The 18313-nt window shown below is 38.7% G+C and overlaps 1 protein-coding gene across 4 annotated transcripts in view; it reads right to left on the bottom strand.

The window, feature by feature from the left end:
• UBN2 (ubinuclein 2) overlaps window positions 1-18313 on the bottom strand; it is a 77955-nt gene that overhangs the window by 38124 nt on the left and 21518 nt on the right. For 3 of the 4 annotated variants that reach the window (XM_030825818.1, XM_030825817.1, XM_030825816.1), the window contains exons 3-8: window positions 18209-18310; window positions 11224-11361; window positions 10478-10581; window positions 8439-8928; window positions 3750-3820; window positions 330-459 (exon numbers count right to left, since the gene is read on the bottom strand). In XM_030825818.1, the coding sequence (XP_030681678.1) occupies window positions 330-459; window positions 3750-3820; window positions 8439-8928; window positions 10478-10581; window positions 11224-11361; window positions 18209-18310 (1035 nt within the window). The remainder of the gene's footprint in view (window positions 1-329; window positions 460-3749; window positions 3821-8438; window positions 8929-10477; window positions 10582-11223; window positions 11362-18208; window positions 18311-18313) is intronic. The other variant, XM_030825819.1, reaches the window with a different exon arrangement.

Below are 18313 nucleotides of genomic sequence, written 5' to 3'. Positions count from 1 at the left end.
TGGGCAACAGGGCAAGACTCTGTATCAAAAGGAAAAAAAAAAAAAGGTGAGTACTTATATTAAAAAATACTGTTTGTCAGAGCATACCTACTATATTAACTTACATCCAGCAATCTATGCCGTAGAAAACATTTCTCATCTAAACTTAACAATTGTTGAAGACGCAATTATTTTTCAGGGGATCCAACATACTTTTAATAACCTCCCATGGTTATTAAATACATACAATATGACTATAAATCTATTAATGTGCAAAGGCCCCAAACAGAAACAAGTATCTTTACAGGTTATGAAACCCAAGATGTAGATATTATTGTTCTTCCTCCTACCTGGACATTGAGATGTAACTTCTTCAGACGTTTTACTAGTGTTTCTTTATTGCATGGCACAAAAGCTTCAAGGTGGGAGTAGACACCACTGCGAATGACAGGGCCTAGTTCTTGTAGCTGTAACTCAATGCTGGCCAAAAAAGTTAACAACAATGAATAGTATAGAATTTATTTTAGGTGGCATTGTACAGACAAGAAAGCAAAGCCAGTTCTTGTTCTCATTTTATCTTTTCATGATTTCCTAAACAGTATTCTTCAAGGAAAAAAAAAAAACCCATAGCAATAAATAGTTTATTTATTCATTTATTTAGAGACAGAGTTTTGTTCTTGTAGCCCAGGCTGGAGTGCGATGGTGCAGTCTCGGCTCACTGGAACCTCCACCTCCTGGGTTCAAGCGATTCTCCTGCCTCAGCCTCCCAGGTAGCCAGGATTACAGGCACCCGCCACCATGCCCAGCTAAGTTTTTTGTATTTTTAGTAGAGACAGGGTTTCACCATGTTGGCCAGGCTGGTCTCAAACTCCTGACCTCAGATGAACCACCTGCCTTGGCCTTTGATTCCGAAGTGTGGGATTACAGGTGTGAGCCACTGCACCCAGCCCCATACCAATAAATAGCAATGCTATAAAAGTATTCTTGGCGGGGCACGGTGGCTCATGCTTGTAATCCCAGCACTTTGGGAGGCCGAGGTGGGTGGATCCTGAGGTCAGGAGATCGAGACCACGGTGAAACCCCGTCTCTACTAAAAATACAAAAAAAAAAAAATTAGCCGGGCATGGTGGCGGGTGCCTGTAGTCCCAGCTACTCGGAGAGGCTGAGGCAGGAGAACGGCATGAACCCGGGAGGCGGAGCTTGCAGTGAGCCGAGATTGCACCACTGCACTCCAGCCTGGGCGACAGAGTGAGACTCCGTCTCAAAAAAAAAAAAAAAAAGTATTCTATCAGTCTAGTTTAAGTCTATCAGTCTAGTTCATGGTTCTATAACCATGAACAAGCTGGAAATATTTTTTGGGTTACAGGGGCAAACTCTATGTTTTCAGGTAAAGCACAATAAATTTGTAATTAATCAAAAGCTTCTTTCCTCAAAGAGATACTATAGTACCCCCCGGACCACTGGCAATTGCCCGGCAGGTCAAAGCTGCAGTGAGCCATGAGCACATCACTACTCCAGCCTGGGCAACAGAGTGACATCCTGTCTCAAAAAAGAAAAAAGAAAAAAACATTTATGAGCAACGTCTGCTCTAGGTAGTAGGCAAGGAAATCGTCAGCATGTTTTATCTTTATTGATCCGGGTCAAATTCAATCAGGAAAAAAAAAGGGGGGGTTCCCTATTCCAACAAATTGATCTCTTTTTTCCCTAGTATAAGGAAGCAATGGCGAGGTATCACCAATACAACTGGATAGCTTCATGGGAGTTCCTACTCTAAATAATCATGTTCCATATTCTCTTAGAAGGGCAACTCAATACAGAAAATAAGACATGTTTGTTTAGGAAAGTGGAAAAAGAGGCTGAGAGAATAAGAAAGTGACTAAAAGGGAAAAAATTCAACTCAGAACACTAGTACTTGTGAAACTGGAGGCATACCCTCTGTGAAATAAAAAGCAGATGGGCTCCAAAAAATGAGAAGACTCGTTTTAAGACAGACATGAGAGGAATAAACAGGAAAGCCTGTTAATGGAATGCTGATATTCTGCTTATCTGAGATGCTATGTCCCAAGGATGGTCTTTTGACTCTCCCGGGAGAGAAACAGTTGTTCCCTTTTACAGAAGAGCAAAATAAAAAAGAACAGCCTCAGTCACAAGAGAAGGACCTGAACACACTTCGGGTTCCCAGGTGGAAAGAAAAAGAAGAGTTGGTCAGATCCCTGACTATGGAATCTGGGTCAGCTCTGACAAGTAATGGCTGCACTGTTCACTGAGTCCGGGGTTTTAAAGGGAGCTAGGTAAAAGGAGGTGGTGTAGATAGAAAGCATTTGCCTGGCTGCCAGGCAGAAAGACTCCATCTGAAAATTCCTGGTTAAACTAGGAACAGAAATGAGAAACTCCTCTGCCACCATACTAGCAGCAGACTAAGTTATACATTTTCTGAGTCTATTTTTAAGCACTCTAAAATAATAGACAGTAGTAAATTACAAGCATTATCAGAAGCAATGATCAATCAGTCTTTCTTCACATCTCATGAGAAACTATCTCCATTATGTATTTAAAAGATGGGAATCATCGTATTATAAATATTACCTTCCTTTTCCCTTTATTTCCCTTTTCCTTCTGTTTTTTTTTTTGGAAGGGGAGACAGAGTTTCACCCTATCACCCAGGTTGGGGTACAGTGGCATGAACACAGCTCACTGCAGGCTCAATCTCCCAGGCTTAATGAATCCTCCCAACTCGGCCTCCTGAGTAGCTGACATGATAGGTGTGCACTACCACACCTGGCTAATTTTTCTGTATATTTTATAGAAATGGAGTTTCACTATGTTCCCCAAGCTGATCTCAAATTCCTCAGCTCAAGCGATCCTCCCACCTTGGCCTCCCAAAGTGTTGAGATTATAGGCATGAGCCACCATGCCTGGCCTTTCCTGTGTCTTTCTATAATATATGATGCTACTAAACCACTAAGAATAAGCAAACATTATCTTCACCAGAGAGGGCTAAAATTTGCTATTTTCCTCATGATTACTGTTTTGCCCAGTTCTGCATCCAATTATATACCTGATTCCAGTAAACGATGGTTAAAATCTAAGTTAAGGACAAGGTTTATAAGTTCAGTTTATTTGACCACAACCTTAGACCCTACAGCTTCATTAGTATCAAACTCTGAGTGTGAAATTATTGCTAAGTTAAATACAAAATTTGCTAATTTAAATACAATCTATATTATATATCTACCTTCACCTTCTTATTCTCAATCTAACTGCTATCTCCTCTACATTATCTCTACCCTACCTCACAACCACAATTTCTTTATAAAACTACTTTCCATTTGACTATAAAAGTTTGTACAAATTATAATTAACCTCACTAGATATCAATGGAATTACTATTCCCCACTGTAAGTAATAAAAGTAGATGGAAAATCATGCCAAATCTGTATATAAACGCTCTAACATTTCCCAGAAAGATACTTTCATATAAGGTGATATGAAGTACTTTAAGTCTAGCTTAATATCCAACCTGTATAGTCATCACTTGCTCTGGCAGTTGTAACTATTGGAAGCTTTGATTATCCTAAGTGGTCCAGGAAAACCAATATATACAGAAAGATAATTTTGCTGAGAAACAAATGTGAATCACACATGCTGTAAGGCTTAAAGGGAAGAACTCACGCCCAAGACTTGCCAAACACTCAGTATCTCAAAGGCCTATTACATTTTTTAATGAATCATTCTTAAGGTTTCTTTTTTTTTTAAAGAAAATTACTTACTCCAGAAGAATATTATTCATATCCTGTGTAAAGAATTTTTTCCTTCCTTCTTCATCAAAAAGTTTGGCAGCCTAAAGAAACAAGAAAGATGATCATAATTCAAAATAGGCCATTACTGTATTTTGTATTCTTAGGACACGTGTTCAAAGGTTTTTTTGTTTTGTTTTGTTTTGTTTGTTTGTTTGTTTGTTTTGAGATAGGGCCTCACTATGTTGCCCAGGTTGGTATCAAACTTCTGGGCTCAAGCAACCCTCCCACCTTACAGCTTCCCAAGTAGCTGGGATTACAGGTATGTACCACTGTGCCCTGCTGCAATAAACAATTACTTTGAGATGAACATCCAATGGAAAAAAAAAAAAGAATCTCCTATCAGTAGAACACCAAATGAGTTGTGATGAACAGAGAGGCAAAGCCATTTGAGAGATTCAAATTCAGCTGGATATTGTGTAAGTTTCCTGCAGCTACCATACCACAAACTTTATGGCTTGAAAAAAGAGAAATGTATCCTTCCTCAGTCCAAAGTCCAAAGTCAGTATCACTGGGCTGAAATGAAGGTGTCAGCAGGCCCATGGTCCCTCCAAAGGGTCTAGGGAAGACCTCGTTCCTTGCCTCTTCCAGCTTCTGGTGGCTGCCAGCATTCTTTGGACACAGCTGTAGCATTCTTCAGACACAGCCGCAGCACTCCAACCTCAAATCCCTCTAGGCTCTCCCTTCACATTACCTTCTCCTCTGTGTGTATAACACCTCCTTCTGCCTCCCTCTTCTAAGCATACAAGTGATTGCATTTATGGGCCATAGGCTAATCTAGGATAACAACCCCATCTCAAGATCCTTAACTTAATCACACACACAAAGATTCCACCCTTCTTTTGCCATATAAAATAACATTTGCAGATTCCAAGGATTAGAATATGGCTATCTTTTGTAAGCCTTAATACAAAAATTTCTTTTTTTTTTTTTTTGAGAGAGTCTCACTCTGTTGTCCAGGCTGGAGTGCAGTGGCGTGATCTCAGCTCACTGCAACCTCCACCTCCTGGGTTTAGGTGATTCTCCTGCCTCAGCCTCCCAAGTAGCTGGGACTACAGGTGTGTGCCACCACGCCTGGCTAATTTTTTGTATTTTCAGTAAAGATGGGGTTTCATTGTGTTAGCCAGGATAGTCTTGATCTCCTGCCTCAGCCTCCCAAAGTGCTGGGATTACAGGCGTGGGCCACTGCGCCTGGCCGATATTTTAAAAATCTGTAAAAGTTGTGATCCTAAGAATATGAAAAAACAAAAAGATAAATTTCCATCAAGGTTAAGAGTCTTTAGAATCAAATAGAAAGATATTTAGAAATAGTGTAGGTCACAGTAGGGTAGCTACAGTTAAAAATAATTGATGGCACATTTCAAAATAGCTAGAAGACAATAATTCAAATGTTCCTGGTATAAAGATAAATATTTAAGGTGATGGCTAGCTCAATTACCATGATTTTATCATATGAATGTATCAAATTATGACATGTACCCTGAAAATATATACATCTTATATGTATCAATTAAAAAATAGTGTAGGCCAGGCATGGTGGCTCACACTTGTAATCCCAGCACTTTGGGAGGCCAAGGCGGGTGGATCATGAGGTCAAGAGACCAAGACCATCCTAACGAACATGGTGAAACCCCATCTCTACTAAAAATACAAAAATTAGCTGGGTGTGGTGGCATGTGGACCTTCTAGTCCCAGCTACTTGGGAGGCTGAGGCAGGAGAACTGCTTGAACCCGGGAGGCAGAGGTTGCAGGGAGGTGGAGGTTGCAGTGAGCTGAGATCGCACCACTGTACTCCAGCCTGGGGACACAGCAAGACTCCGTCTCAAAACAAACAAAAATAGTGTAGGTAAAAAAAAAAAAAGGTCCAAATCGTGTCATCAACCCACGTTGAAGTTGCAGACTTCTACGAGCAGACAAAAGAATCTGGTGCCATATCTAACTTGAATCTAAGAAGACAGACTCTATGACTCTGTCCTTAAGGAGTCACTGACATCATAATTATTAATAGAGTTAGCTACATTCCATGAGGATTGTTGACCAGAATACAGTCAATGATCCAGCTGAAATGTGTGGCTGGAGGCAGTATGCTGTATTTTGGGGAAAAAAATAACCTTAGATATAGTCAACAACAACAAAAAATCAGTAGAGTTGGCAATCTCTAAGAGGAAGTTAAAAAGCCAAACATGTAGTGAATAAGTAAAGTAATACGGAATCGAAAGTACAACTGTCGAAATAAAGGATTTTTTTAAAAGGTCATTTAACTGATGATTTGGTGAAGGCAAAAACAGTATTTTTTAAAAAGTAATGTGAATAATAAATTAGTACTGCCTATTTTTAGATTCAATCATCATCACAGGTCATAAAAGGTATCAAACTGCAAATTAAGTTATAATCTCTTCATGATGCATACAGTACTCACCAAACCCTAATGTGAATAAAAAATAGATTTCCTTTGAGTAAAAACACCTAGAAGAATTTCTGATGGAATTTTAAACTTTATAACCTTAAGACTTTTTATATGACCTAGTTATAGAAAATTAGATTTAGTCATCCAGTAGTCACACATGTATTTAAACAAACATGCCATACAACAATACTTTTGGAACCTAGTTTTGATGTATTAGCACGTATTCCTATCTTTTTTTTTTTTTTTGAGATGGAGTCTTGCTTGGTTGCCCAGGCTGGAGTGCAGTGGCATGCTCACTGCAACCTCCACCTCCTGGGTTCAAGCGATTCTCCCACCTCAGCCTCCCAAGTAGCTGGGATTACAGGCACCCGCCACCACGCGGGGCTAATTTTTGTATGTTTAGTAGAGATGGAGTTTCACCATGTTGGCTAGGCTGGTCTCAAACTCCCGACCTCAGGTGATCCGCCCACCTCGGCCTCCCAAAGTGCTGGGATTACAGGTGTGAGCCACTGTGCCTGACCATTTTTATTTCGTTTTTTAAAAATGCTGGCCTTTACCTACTATTGTGATTTCCAACCAATTGGTAAGTCTCAATCCACAGTTTAAAAAACAAGATACTGTTTCCACATTTATTTACTAAAAAATAAGCTCCTTGAGGGTAGGGCTATAATTCACTTAACTTTGTATCCTTGGTATGCAATTTAGTACCTGGCATAAAGTAGGCAATTAAAGAGTGTTGAAATTTAGCATACATACCCTTCTTTCATATTTGATATACATACATATAATAATTTGTCTTCCTAAATTCACAAAATGAGGCAAATACTTTGGATGTCTTGTGTATTTTGATTATCCATAGGTTTATTAATTCTTGCTGTGATTTCCAAGGTAACAGAAAGGAGACAGAAACAGATGTCTCATTTTCTATGCATGTTACTGCCTACCATGTGTCTGACTTCATACTCATCACCATGTTTAACTTCCGTAACAGCCAAAAAAGTTGGTGTTATAGTCCCTATCTTACAAATAAGGAACATACAGGATTGGTTCTTGCTAAATAAACGATAGCTATTATTAATAATTACACCTTGAAAAACCTGAATTACATCATTAGCACTTTTTAAAACCTAAAAGAAACTAAGATTGTACAGATGGGGCCACATGGGATAACAAAAAACCTATGCCACCAATTCTGGAGTCAGGTGAATCCTGCTGTTTAATAATAAAAGAATCAACTCTATTGATGTTATCACTATAGTTATTTCTATTTATTTATTTGGGTTTTTTTTTTTTTTTTTGAGACGGAGTCTTGCTCTGTCACCCAGGATGGAGTGCAGTGGCACAATCTCGGCTCACTGCAACCTCTGCCTACCAGGTTCAAGCAATTCTCCTGCCTCAGCCTCCGAGTAGCTGGGATTACAGGCACGCGCCACCACACCCACCTAATTTTTTTTTGTATTTTTAGTAGAGACAGGGTTTCAGCATATTGACCAGGCTAGTCTCAAACTCCTAACCTCAGGTGGTTCACCCACCTTGGCTTCCCAAAGTGCTGGGATTACATGCATGTGCCACCATGCCCAGACAGTTATTTCTATTTAAGAGAAAAGGTCTAGGCTGGGCACAATGGGTCACGACTGTAATCCCAGCACTTTGGGAGGTCAAAGCAGGCAGATCACCTGAGGTCAGGAATTCAAGACCAGCCTGGCCAACATAGCGAAACCCCATCTCTACTAAACATACAAAAATTAGCCGGGGGAGGTGGTGTGCACCTGTAATCCCAGATACTCAGGAGGCTGAGGCAGGAGAATCTCTTGAACCTGGGAGGCGGAAGTTGCAGTAAGCAGAGCACGGCACTGCACTCCAGCCTGGGCGACGGAGCAAGGCTTCGTCTCAAAAAATAAATAAATAAATAAAATAAAACGCCGGGTGCGGTGGCTCACGCCTGTAATCCCAACACTTTGGGAGGCTGAGGCGGGCGGATCACAAGGTCAGCAGATCGAGACCATCCTGGCTAACACGGTGAAACCCCGTCTCTACTAAAAAAAAAAAAAAACAAGAAAGAAAGAAAGAAAAAAGAAAGGTCTAAAAGGAAACATGGCAAATAAAAAGTTACAAAAATGTTGGGATTGCAGTTTATTATTTTTATCTTTAAAAAACAAAAGCAATTATATCAGTGTTAAACATAGAAAAAAAACAAAAGCATTAATTCCTATGTTTGTGCAGCAAATAAAAAGCAAAAGAATTATTATACTTACTACACGAAGGTCTTCGATACGTTTTTCAAGAAGTACAGGTAGACCCTCTGGGAGTGTAGGTACCACTTTGGGCATAACCTGAGAAGTGTAGGTTGGCTGGGTGGTGGTTCCATTTTCACCCCCCGACTCAGATAGGGGGCTACCATCAGAAGCAGCATCCAGTAATCTGTCGAAGTCAAAATCATCTAGCATCTCTAGGGCATTTTCAGCTTCCTGAAACAGCTCATGTTCATTTGTGCTAACAAAAATGGGAAGGTCTGGATCAGCGCTGCTCAGATTTAAGTCCGGGACATCATTCCCCAGTGCTGCAGCAGCACATGGGGGTTTATTCAGAGAAGGGGTTGACAAGGTCACTGGGACTTTGGGGTTAGACTCCTTCTTTAATGCATCCTTCTCCTTCTGGAATTTTCTAATCATGGCAGCTAGAGAAAGAGAATCTTTATAACGTTTCTTCTTTTTTTCAGACTTGTGTGAATTTAGAGCCACAACTCTGTGAAGAAAAAAATGATCAGTTAGGTTATGTGTGATTTTAAAGGTTAAAGTGTCACATAAATAAGCAGGCACAGAATTCAGATAATCATTTGACAGGTGACAGAGCAGTTTTCTTAATTTCTTATTAACTTATACTATTACAATAGCACCTTCTTCAGTATAATCTGGAATGTCACCCATGAAAGGCAAATAGGTAAATGGCCATTACAGTGAAGAAAATGGGGAAACAGCTCAGTTTAGCTATTACTTCCTCCTAGAAATCTTTTCTAAATCCTATGGCTTAAATGCTTCCATGTGCATTACAGAACCTAAAAGGTTATTAGCATCTTGAAGGCAGCCCCATATTTCAGTCACTGTTATACAACTCAAACCCTGTATCAGTGCCTGGTATACAGCAGGGTACTTAATAAATATTAGCTGAAAAAATGAATAAATTATAAAGTTGAAAAACAATACATTCAATAAAAGGGATTACTTGTAGCCTACATTCCCAAAGAAGTCTACCTGTAAATAATGAACATTTAAGACAACCATTAGTAATATACACATTTTTTCTCCTAATTTCTTAATGACTGTAATCCCAAGTTTTAGGAGGGGAGAAATACACCCTACATCAATCTTATGGATATTGATAACCCAAAATTCAGATGCACCTCCACTGCTAAGTAGAGTAAGAAAATTCAGCCTCTCACAAGCATCATTCCCTTAGCTCTGTGAAAAAAGCCACAGAGAAGTCAAGGCAATTGGTAGTTTTTGACTGCATTATACAAATATTTTATTCTTCTTATGTAAGGCTTCTAAGAAATTCTATTTGTTTTTTAGCAGCAATATCATTAATAATAGCTATATACTGGCTGTGTGCAGTGGCTCATGCCTGTAATCCCAGCACTTTGGGAGGCTGAGGGAGGCAGAATACCTGAGGTCAGGAGTTTGAGACCAGTCTGGCCAACATGGTGAAACCCTCATGTTTCACTACTAAAATATTCTCTACTAAAAATACAAAAATTAACCGGGTGTGATGGCATACACCTGTAATCCCAGCTACTTGGGAGGCTGAGGCATAAGAACCACTTGAACCCAGGAGATGGAAGTTGCAGTGAGCCTAGATTGTGCGACTGCACTCCAGCCTGGGTGACAGAGTGAGACTCTGTCTCAAATCACTCAAATCAAAATTTTTAAAACAACCATAAATTGTTTACATATAGGCTACTGCCAATCCTCATTCCCCAGGCATCTAAACTTAGTTTTAGTACCAAAAAGATTAGAACAGTTTTTCCAATGTTTATAATATCTTTTCAAACTGGTTCTTGTTGGTAAAAGTAGTAATGAGCATTTCACCTAAAACACTATGAGTCTCTAAGATGACAAAGCCTTCTACTTAAGAACAAATACTACAATAGTATTAAATGTAAGTCACTAATATTTGTCAATAACGTACTAAATTAGACTCAGCTAGGTTGAATTAGTTAATGGTAAGTATATCTTTCTAAAGGGAGAGACAGTCAGACTGTGACGCCAGTTCCATTCTTAGGTTTAATTTAACGTACCCCAGTTGTTTGGGAACTTTTTTCCTTGGCTTCTTCTCCTTTTCCCCTTCCTCTTTCCGCTTCCGCTTCTTCATCTCAATATCATCTTCTTTTATTTTGGGGACCTGCAAAATGATAAAAGAATGATCATTTATGTAAGTATCAATGCTTTACTCTTTGATGTTAGCAATCCAGCATCGGCAGTGGTTTTTCTCAAATGTCAGTGTGCATTACAATCGTTTGTTATAACTGCAGATCCTTGGGGTTCAAGAGCACTCTCACCTCCAGTTTCGATTCAGTTATCTGAGTTAGGACCTTATAATTTGCATTTTAAACATGCATTCTGGTGATTCTGGTATAAGTAAGTCTTTGGACCACACTTCAAGAAACACTTATCTAAGGCCACTATATCTTTCCCAAAGACAACGTATACAAATTCTATAGATTTTGTTAAAAATGACATCTTAGGAAAGGTAACAGCTATTAGTATTAACCTATCCGAGAAATATAACCTTCTCCCAGAAAGAGTAAATTATTAGCCCACATTTGTAGAGAGAAGTTTTTACAGGAAAATATAATTCTATGATGTAAATATCAATTTTCCCATATCTACATGTTAATTTTAAAGCATGTAATTATATATTCATGACACAATGATTTGTATTTTACTTTTCCTTACATTCACACTTGTGACACAAGTAACATTAAAAAAATATATCCTATTAATTGAACATTCTCATTACTGTTGCAATGTTTGATAAACTCACCTTGGGTGGCTTGTGCTTTTGGTTGTCTGTAATATCATCTTCTTCAGTATCTGAAGCTTGGCGAAACTGTAGAGTGCCAGTGTTGATATAAAAGCCTCCATATTTTGTTGTTAGAGAAGCGGGAACTAATTCGTCATACTAGATTAAAAAACAAAAAAGTTTCAGCTATATCCTATTGTCTTTAACTCTATAAATGTCAAAGAAATTCATCCACCATGGCAGCATCTCCCTTAAATCCTAACTGCAACACAGACTGCAATGAGGATGTTTGTAAAATAAATTTAGAAAAGGTTACTATCTGAAATAAAAATTAGTTCTGATAATTTGGTATAAGAAAAAAACTTCTGAAATAATAAAGTAAATTCTAAATATATCACCTGCTAAGAAAAATTTAAGGATCACTGCTACTATTCCTTTTTTTTTTCCTTCCCACTGCTACTATTCTTAATGACAAATGGTTCTGATGAGAAACCAAGTTTAAAAAGATAGGCCGGGCGTGGTGGCTCACGCTTGTAATCCCAGCACTTTGGGAGGCCGAGGCGGGCGGATCACGAGGTCAGGAGATCGAGACCACTGTGAAACCCTGTCTCTACTAAAAATACAAAAAAATTAGCCGGGCGTGGTGGCGGGCGCCTGTAGTCCCAGCTACTTGGAGAGGCTGAGGCAGGAGAATGGCGTCAACCCAGGAGGCGGAGCTTGCAGTGAGCCAAGATTGCACCACTGCACTCTAGCCTGGGCAACAGAGCGAGACTCCGTCTCAAAAAAAAAAAAAAAAAAAAAATGACTAAGTGTCCAGATAAGGAGTAAATTTCATTTCCTACCATAAGGAGATTTTATAAAGAATAACAAAACTGGCTGGGCGCAGTGGCTCCACCTATCATCCCAGCACTTTGGGAGGCTGAGGCAGGTGGATCACCTGGGGTCAGGAGTTCGAGACCAGCCTGGCCAACATGGTGAAACCCTGTCTCGACTGAAAATACCAAAAATTAGCTGGGCGTAGTAAGCCCAGCAACTCAGGAGGCTGAGACAGGAGAATCCCTTGAATCTGGGAGGCAGAGGTTGCAGTGAGCTGAGATCGCGCCATTGCACAACAAGAGCGAAACTTGGTCTAAAAAAACAAAAAACAGCAACAACATTCTATTTAACAGAAACTATTTTTTCTGTCTTAGCCGTACGCTTCTAAGTGGGGAAAACCTTAAAAACATTTAATTTAGGCCGGGCATGGTGGCTCACGCCCATAATCCCAGCACTTTGGGAGGCCAAGGCAGGCGAATCATGAGGTCAGGAGTTCAAGACCAGCCTGGCCAACATAGTGAAACGCCATCTCTACTAAAAATACAAAAAAAAAAAAAAAAAAAAATTAGCCGGGTGTGGTGGGGTGGGTGCCTATAGTCCCAGGTACTTGGGAGGCTGAGGCAGGAGAATCGCTTGAACGTGGGAGGTGGAGGTTGCAGTGAGCTGAGATCATACCACTGCACTCCAGACTGGGTGACACAGCGAGACTCTGTCTCAAAAGAAAAAGAAAAAGAAAAAGAAAGAAAAATAGCAAATATATTTTATAAAAAGAATAGCACATATTTTAAAAGAATTGAATAGCATAGAAAAACAACTGCCCAGTTCAGAAAGCACATACTTGAGGACCTAGAATGAGGAGGTACTTTGCTTGGAGCAAGGAACTCAATTTGTTTAAATCACACTTATGTTCCCAAAGGCTGGATCTTAAGGTTTATCATTACCTCACCTGATGAAGATGGGTAAAAAGCAAACACTAAGTGAAGGACAACTTAACCAAATGAAGGTATTCAAAGTAGGAAAGAAAAAAGGAACTTATTTGATTGTAGAAAGATATCTGTCACCTGGGATCTCCAGACCTCTACTTCCAAGGTTCTTCATCATCTAACTAGTCTTTAAGAAAGTCAGATTTTTAGGGAAACTTCATTGCCATGGGCAAGGAATATACATATCCTATTAGTTACTGTAAGAATATTAAGGCTAAGTACAAAAGTTGTAATTTTAACCTGTATCCTTTTCAGTTATATGGAGAATGGAAAAAGGAAGAGGGTCTAGTTTAATCACACTGAATTAAGAAGAAATAAAATGATTGAAGAAAGGTAAAGAAAAAAATGAACTACTTTCTTATCGTTCTACTTGATATGCTACTAAAAAGATCTACTACAAAGATCTACACTATTATAAAGATCTTACAGAAAAGGGGCAGTACCATCTGCAAATAAAGTGATATGAGGAGTGAGGGATTAAATGTGAGACAGTAATAATTTTGAAAACTAACTGTGATAAGATAAAAACACCTGTACTCTTTGCCTACATTGTTTTGTACAATGCTTTATAATTTTCAATACTTCTTCATATAAATTATTTCATTTGGTCCTCATGATACCCTTGTGAGGTAAGAAAGGCAAATATTACTCCCACTTTAAAAATGAAAGCCTTACACCAAAGCAATTCTATACATATGTTTATGGCAAAGTCAGTGGCTGCCTCCAACCCATCTACTATACCAAGCAGCTTCACGTGGGAGTGAAATATGTTCATCTCCAGGTATACAGGGCAATTCTGATGTGCTCAAAGTCTGTTTTCTTATGCAGTATTCTGCTGAGCTTTTCCTATCTGAAAACTCTTCAGGGGAGTACACTCTTTGTGAATATTTAGTTCAGTCATTTCAGTAGAATGTGTTAAGAGGTAACACACTGAACTTAAGAATCAAAAGGCCTGGATTTAGATTCTTTGCCTATGACTAGCTACTGTGACCCAGGGAAAATCACTTAACATCAATTTTGGAGGGTTATAAAACAGGGACAATATTACTTCACAAAGTTCTAGTGAAATTTAAAAGAGACTATCTAAATAAAAGTGTGATTCATGCCTGGTATCATTATTTATTAATAATAAATAAAACATTTTCTTTCAGCTCTTTTATAATTTGGTAGCATAAATACGAGACTAAAAATAATCTTCAAAAGCATTTATTTTCAGGTATTTATTTTTAGTAATTAGTGCATGATTCGGAATACATTAAATAATATGCCAACACTGAAAGCTTACTGGCAATACAATAAATGAAAAGAACAAGAATCATTCGGTTCGACCATAGTTGTTTTATGTTTGAAGTATCTCATTAAAAAAAAAACAAACAATATGTCAAGGGCAAAGACACTAAGTTATTTTGTTAAGTCAAGCAACCTGCATTTCAGTTCGATTTCTTCTTATAAAACAGGAACCTACCTTGTTCAGAAACTAGTTGTTTGACTAAACAATTTGTATCTACAAAATTTATCCTGACTTATTAAAACAGAAGTTTTCAATTTTTCTTCACCACAACCCAAGTGGAAAATACATTACTCATCAAAATCTAGCACACACATACACACACAATAAAAACTGTATAGTCTACCAATGACGTACTAGTTCCTATTCTATTTGATTTCATTTTCTTTAAAAATACCAGTCATGCCCTTTAAGTTGATACATAATCCAATTATGGGTTACAAAAGTCAGCATGAAAATATCCTAAATGCTACAAAAGGAGATATTAAAAATGCTATTTATAAAAGTTACATACTATATGATTTTCTCTATAAGACATTCTGGAAAAGGTAAAACTCTGAAGACAGTTAAGACCAGTAGTTGCCAGTGATTAGGAGGGAAGGAGGAATGAATAGGCAGAGCACAGAAGATTTTAAGGGAAGTGAAACTATACTTCTGTGTGATACTACCATGGTAGATACGTGTCATTATTCATTTGTCCAAACCCACGAAGTGTACAATCCCAAGAATGAATCCTAATGTGAACTATGGACTTCGGTGACAATGATGTGTCACAATGTCTGGGCTCATCAACTATAACAAATGTACTACTGTGGTACAGGATGATGGGGGGGGGAAGGTAGCGTGTGCATGCGGGCAAGGTGTTCATGGAAACTCTGTACTTTCTGCTCAGTTTTGCTGTGACTCTAAAGCTGCTCTAAGAAAATGAAGCTTATTGGCCCGGCGCGGTGGCTCAAGCCTGTAATCCCAGCACTTTGGGAGGCTGAGGCGGGCGGATCACGAGGTCAGGAGATCGAGACCATCCTGGCTAACACAGTGAAACCCCGTCTCTACTAAAAATACAAAAAATTAGCCGGGTGTGTTGGCGGGCACCTGTAGTCCCAGTTACTCGGGAGGCTGAGGCAGGAGAATGGCGTGAACCCAGGAGGCGGAGCTTGCAGTGAGCCGAGATCGCGCCACTGCACTCCAGCCTGGGGCACACAGCAAGACTCCGACTCAAAAAAAAAAAAATGAAGTTTATTAATTTAAAAAAGCTATTTATGTAAGTTTGAGTACACGTGATGCCCATTTATATATGGCTAAGTTCCTTCTTGGGTTATTTAGAATTCAAAATGTACACATAACACTTCTACTGATGCTTTGCACTTGCTTCATGTTCTTCAGGTGGTTTACATTCATTACCTTATTTAAGGCTCAATAATTCTGTGGGGTAAGCAAGTCATAGCAGAGAAAACCGGGTGGTGCTAAAAGACTTGCTCCTGGCTACACAGCAAATTAGAAACTGAATTAAGATTACAATCTAGACTTCTGCACCGAGTTACAAATCAAGGTCAAGACTCTGGAAAACATTCCATGCCCTGATTTATTGGTTGACAACCTTTTTTGTAAGACGAAGGCCACTTTACTCCAAAGGGCACTGGCAATAGGTTACTTCTACAGACCAGACTGCCTAGTATGGTAAATAAGTTTACGTCGGGACAGCAGAATTTTTTTTTTTTTTTTTTTTTTTTTTGAGACGGAGTCTCGCTCTGTCGCCCAGGCTGGAGTGCAGTGGCACAATCTCGGCTCACTACAAGCTCCGCCTCCCGGGTTCACGCCATTCTCCTGCCTCAACCTCCCAAGTAGCTGGGACTATAGGCACCCGCCACCACGCCCGGCTAATTTTTTGTATTTTTAGTAGAGACAGGGTTTCAGTGTTAGCCAGGATGGTCTCGATCTCCTGACCTCGTGATCCGCCCACCTCTGCCTTCCAAAGTGCTGGGATTACAGGCATGAGCCACTGCACCCGGCCAGGAAAACAGAATTAACTTAGGAGTTTGACAGAGTATCCAATGTGTCTCCTGTTGAAGCCCTTACTGTCACTCTCCTACCTTTATATGTTCTGTCATCAACTTTATAAGCAAGCACTGTAGCAACAGGAAAAAAGACATACTATATAATTTGTGGGTAGTGTAATAGTCACCTAGTGTCACTTTCTGTACATGCTTAATTACTGCACACTGCAGAGGATATCATAATCCCAGGGATTAGATTACTCTAGTACACGGACAAGAATGGAAGAACATATACCTTCTCTACTGCAAAACATGACTTACTGTCTTTTATTTGCTATGTGATTAAGGGGCTGCTACAGTCCTTAAATGCTTTCCTAAATTCCTCTTCCTTTTGTAAGAGAAAGAGGATTCCAGGGGAAAAGCTGTAGGGCTCAATCAAAACAGACTGGTGATAAGGACTGGCATTCAATGTACCATCCTGGCAGCAATAAAGAATTAAATAGATATTAGAGATGTCTGCCAGATTAATTTCAACCCAGTAGCACCAATCTTTAAGATTGCGTGGTTCTTATCTTGGAAGTCATTTTGAAACACACCTGCCCAAGTTTGGGAATATCAATAAAAATCAAGATGCAAATAAATGCCCTTTGACCAATAAATTCCACTGCTAGAAATTTATCCTACCCATATAAATGCACCCCCTAAATACCCTTCATACACATTTACTTAAGTAGATAAATGCACCCAGATGCTCAATTATTTGTATGCACATAAAACCAGAAACAATTTAGATGTACATCAAATGGGTGTAGATAAACACATTATGTAATTTAGGTATATTCACTAGCAGCCATTAAAAGGATTATATCCATATACTAATATATAAGTATCATTGAAATTTCTGGATAACTACATAAGAAGATTTATAGTATTTACCTCTCAGGAGTGGGGCCTTTGGGTACTTTACCTTCTACTTCATAACCACCTTGTACTTTATTGCTGTTTTACCATAAGCGTATGTTAATCTTAAAATTAAAAAAAAAAAAGAACACTAAAATCATTGTAGGCCTCACCTCCAGAAATCCTAATTCCTTAAGTCTGAGTTAAGACAAGTGTACTAATATTCTCACCCTTGATTGAGAACCATTAGCTTAACATAATGTTTTTCGGCATTTGATTTTTCTTTTTCTCTTTTTTTTCAAAAAACTTATTTTTGTTCTGTTTGAGCAAGGGGTGAGGATGGAGTCAACACTATAATTAGACTTCTGAAAATGAGCAATGACTAGAGAATCCCAAGAGATTCTTTCAGGAACTGGAAAGGAGCAGAGCATATGAAAATAAAGACATTGTACAGAGTCAGCAAACCATGAGATGCACTGGCCAAATCCAGCCCACCGACTTGTTTTCAAACAGCTTGCAAGCTAGAAATGGATTTTACATTTTAAAAATTATTGGGAAAAAAATCAAAAGAAATTAATATTTCATGACACACGAAAAATTATATGAAATTTAAATTTCACAGACCATAAATAAAGTTTCATGGTAACACGGCCACGCTAATTCTTTAGGTATTATCTATGGCTGCTCTCATGCTACAATGGCAAACTTGTGTAGTTGTGACAGAAACCATAGGGTTCACAAAGTCTAAAATACTGTGTGGCCTTTTACAGAAAAAAGTTTGATAAAATTTGATCTATTTTAACAGTGTAATAACAACTCACCACAGACAAACCGGAAATTACATAATTCTCAATCTGCAGTATTCTTTAAAAAAAAAAAGGTTAAAAAAATCTTTAAGTAGTGAACATGGCTTTAAAAAGCACAAACAAAAACATTCACTGCACTATTTAAGTTACTTTACCCTTGACTTCTACTATCCCATACAAACAATGAATTTGCTGCTATATTAAAGATACATTACTCACAGCCTCTGAGTTATCAATAAATGGATCTGTCTCATCATAGCCAAAGCCTATATCAATTAAATCTTGTAGCCGATCCTTCCGGTGTTTACGGGGTTTCCCACCCTG

The sequence above is a fragment of the Nomascus leucogenys genome, chromosome 13 (assembly GCF_006542625.1).
Source record: "Nomascus leucogenys isolate Asia chromosome 13, Asia_NLE_v1, whole genome shotgun sequence".
In the NCBI taxonomy this organism is placed as follows: domain Eukaryota; kingdom Metazoa; phylum Chordata; class Mammalia; order Primates; family Hylobatidae; genus Nomascus; species Nomascus leucogenys.
The sequence above is the reverse complement of the archived record's forward strand: the minus strand, read 5'-3'. Positions and strand labels throughout refer to the sequence as shown.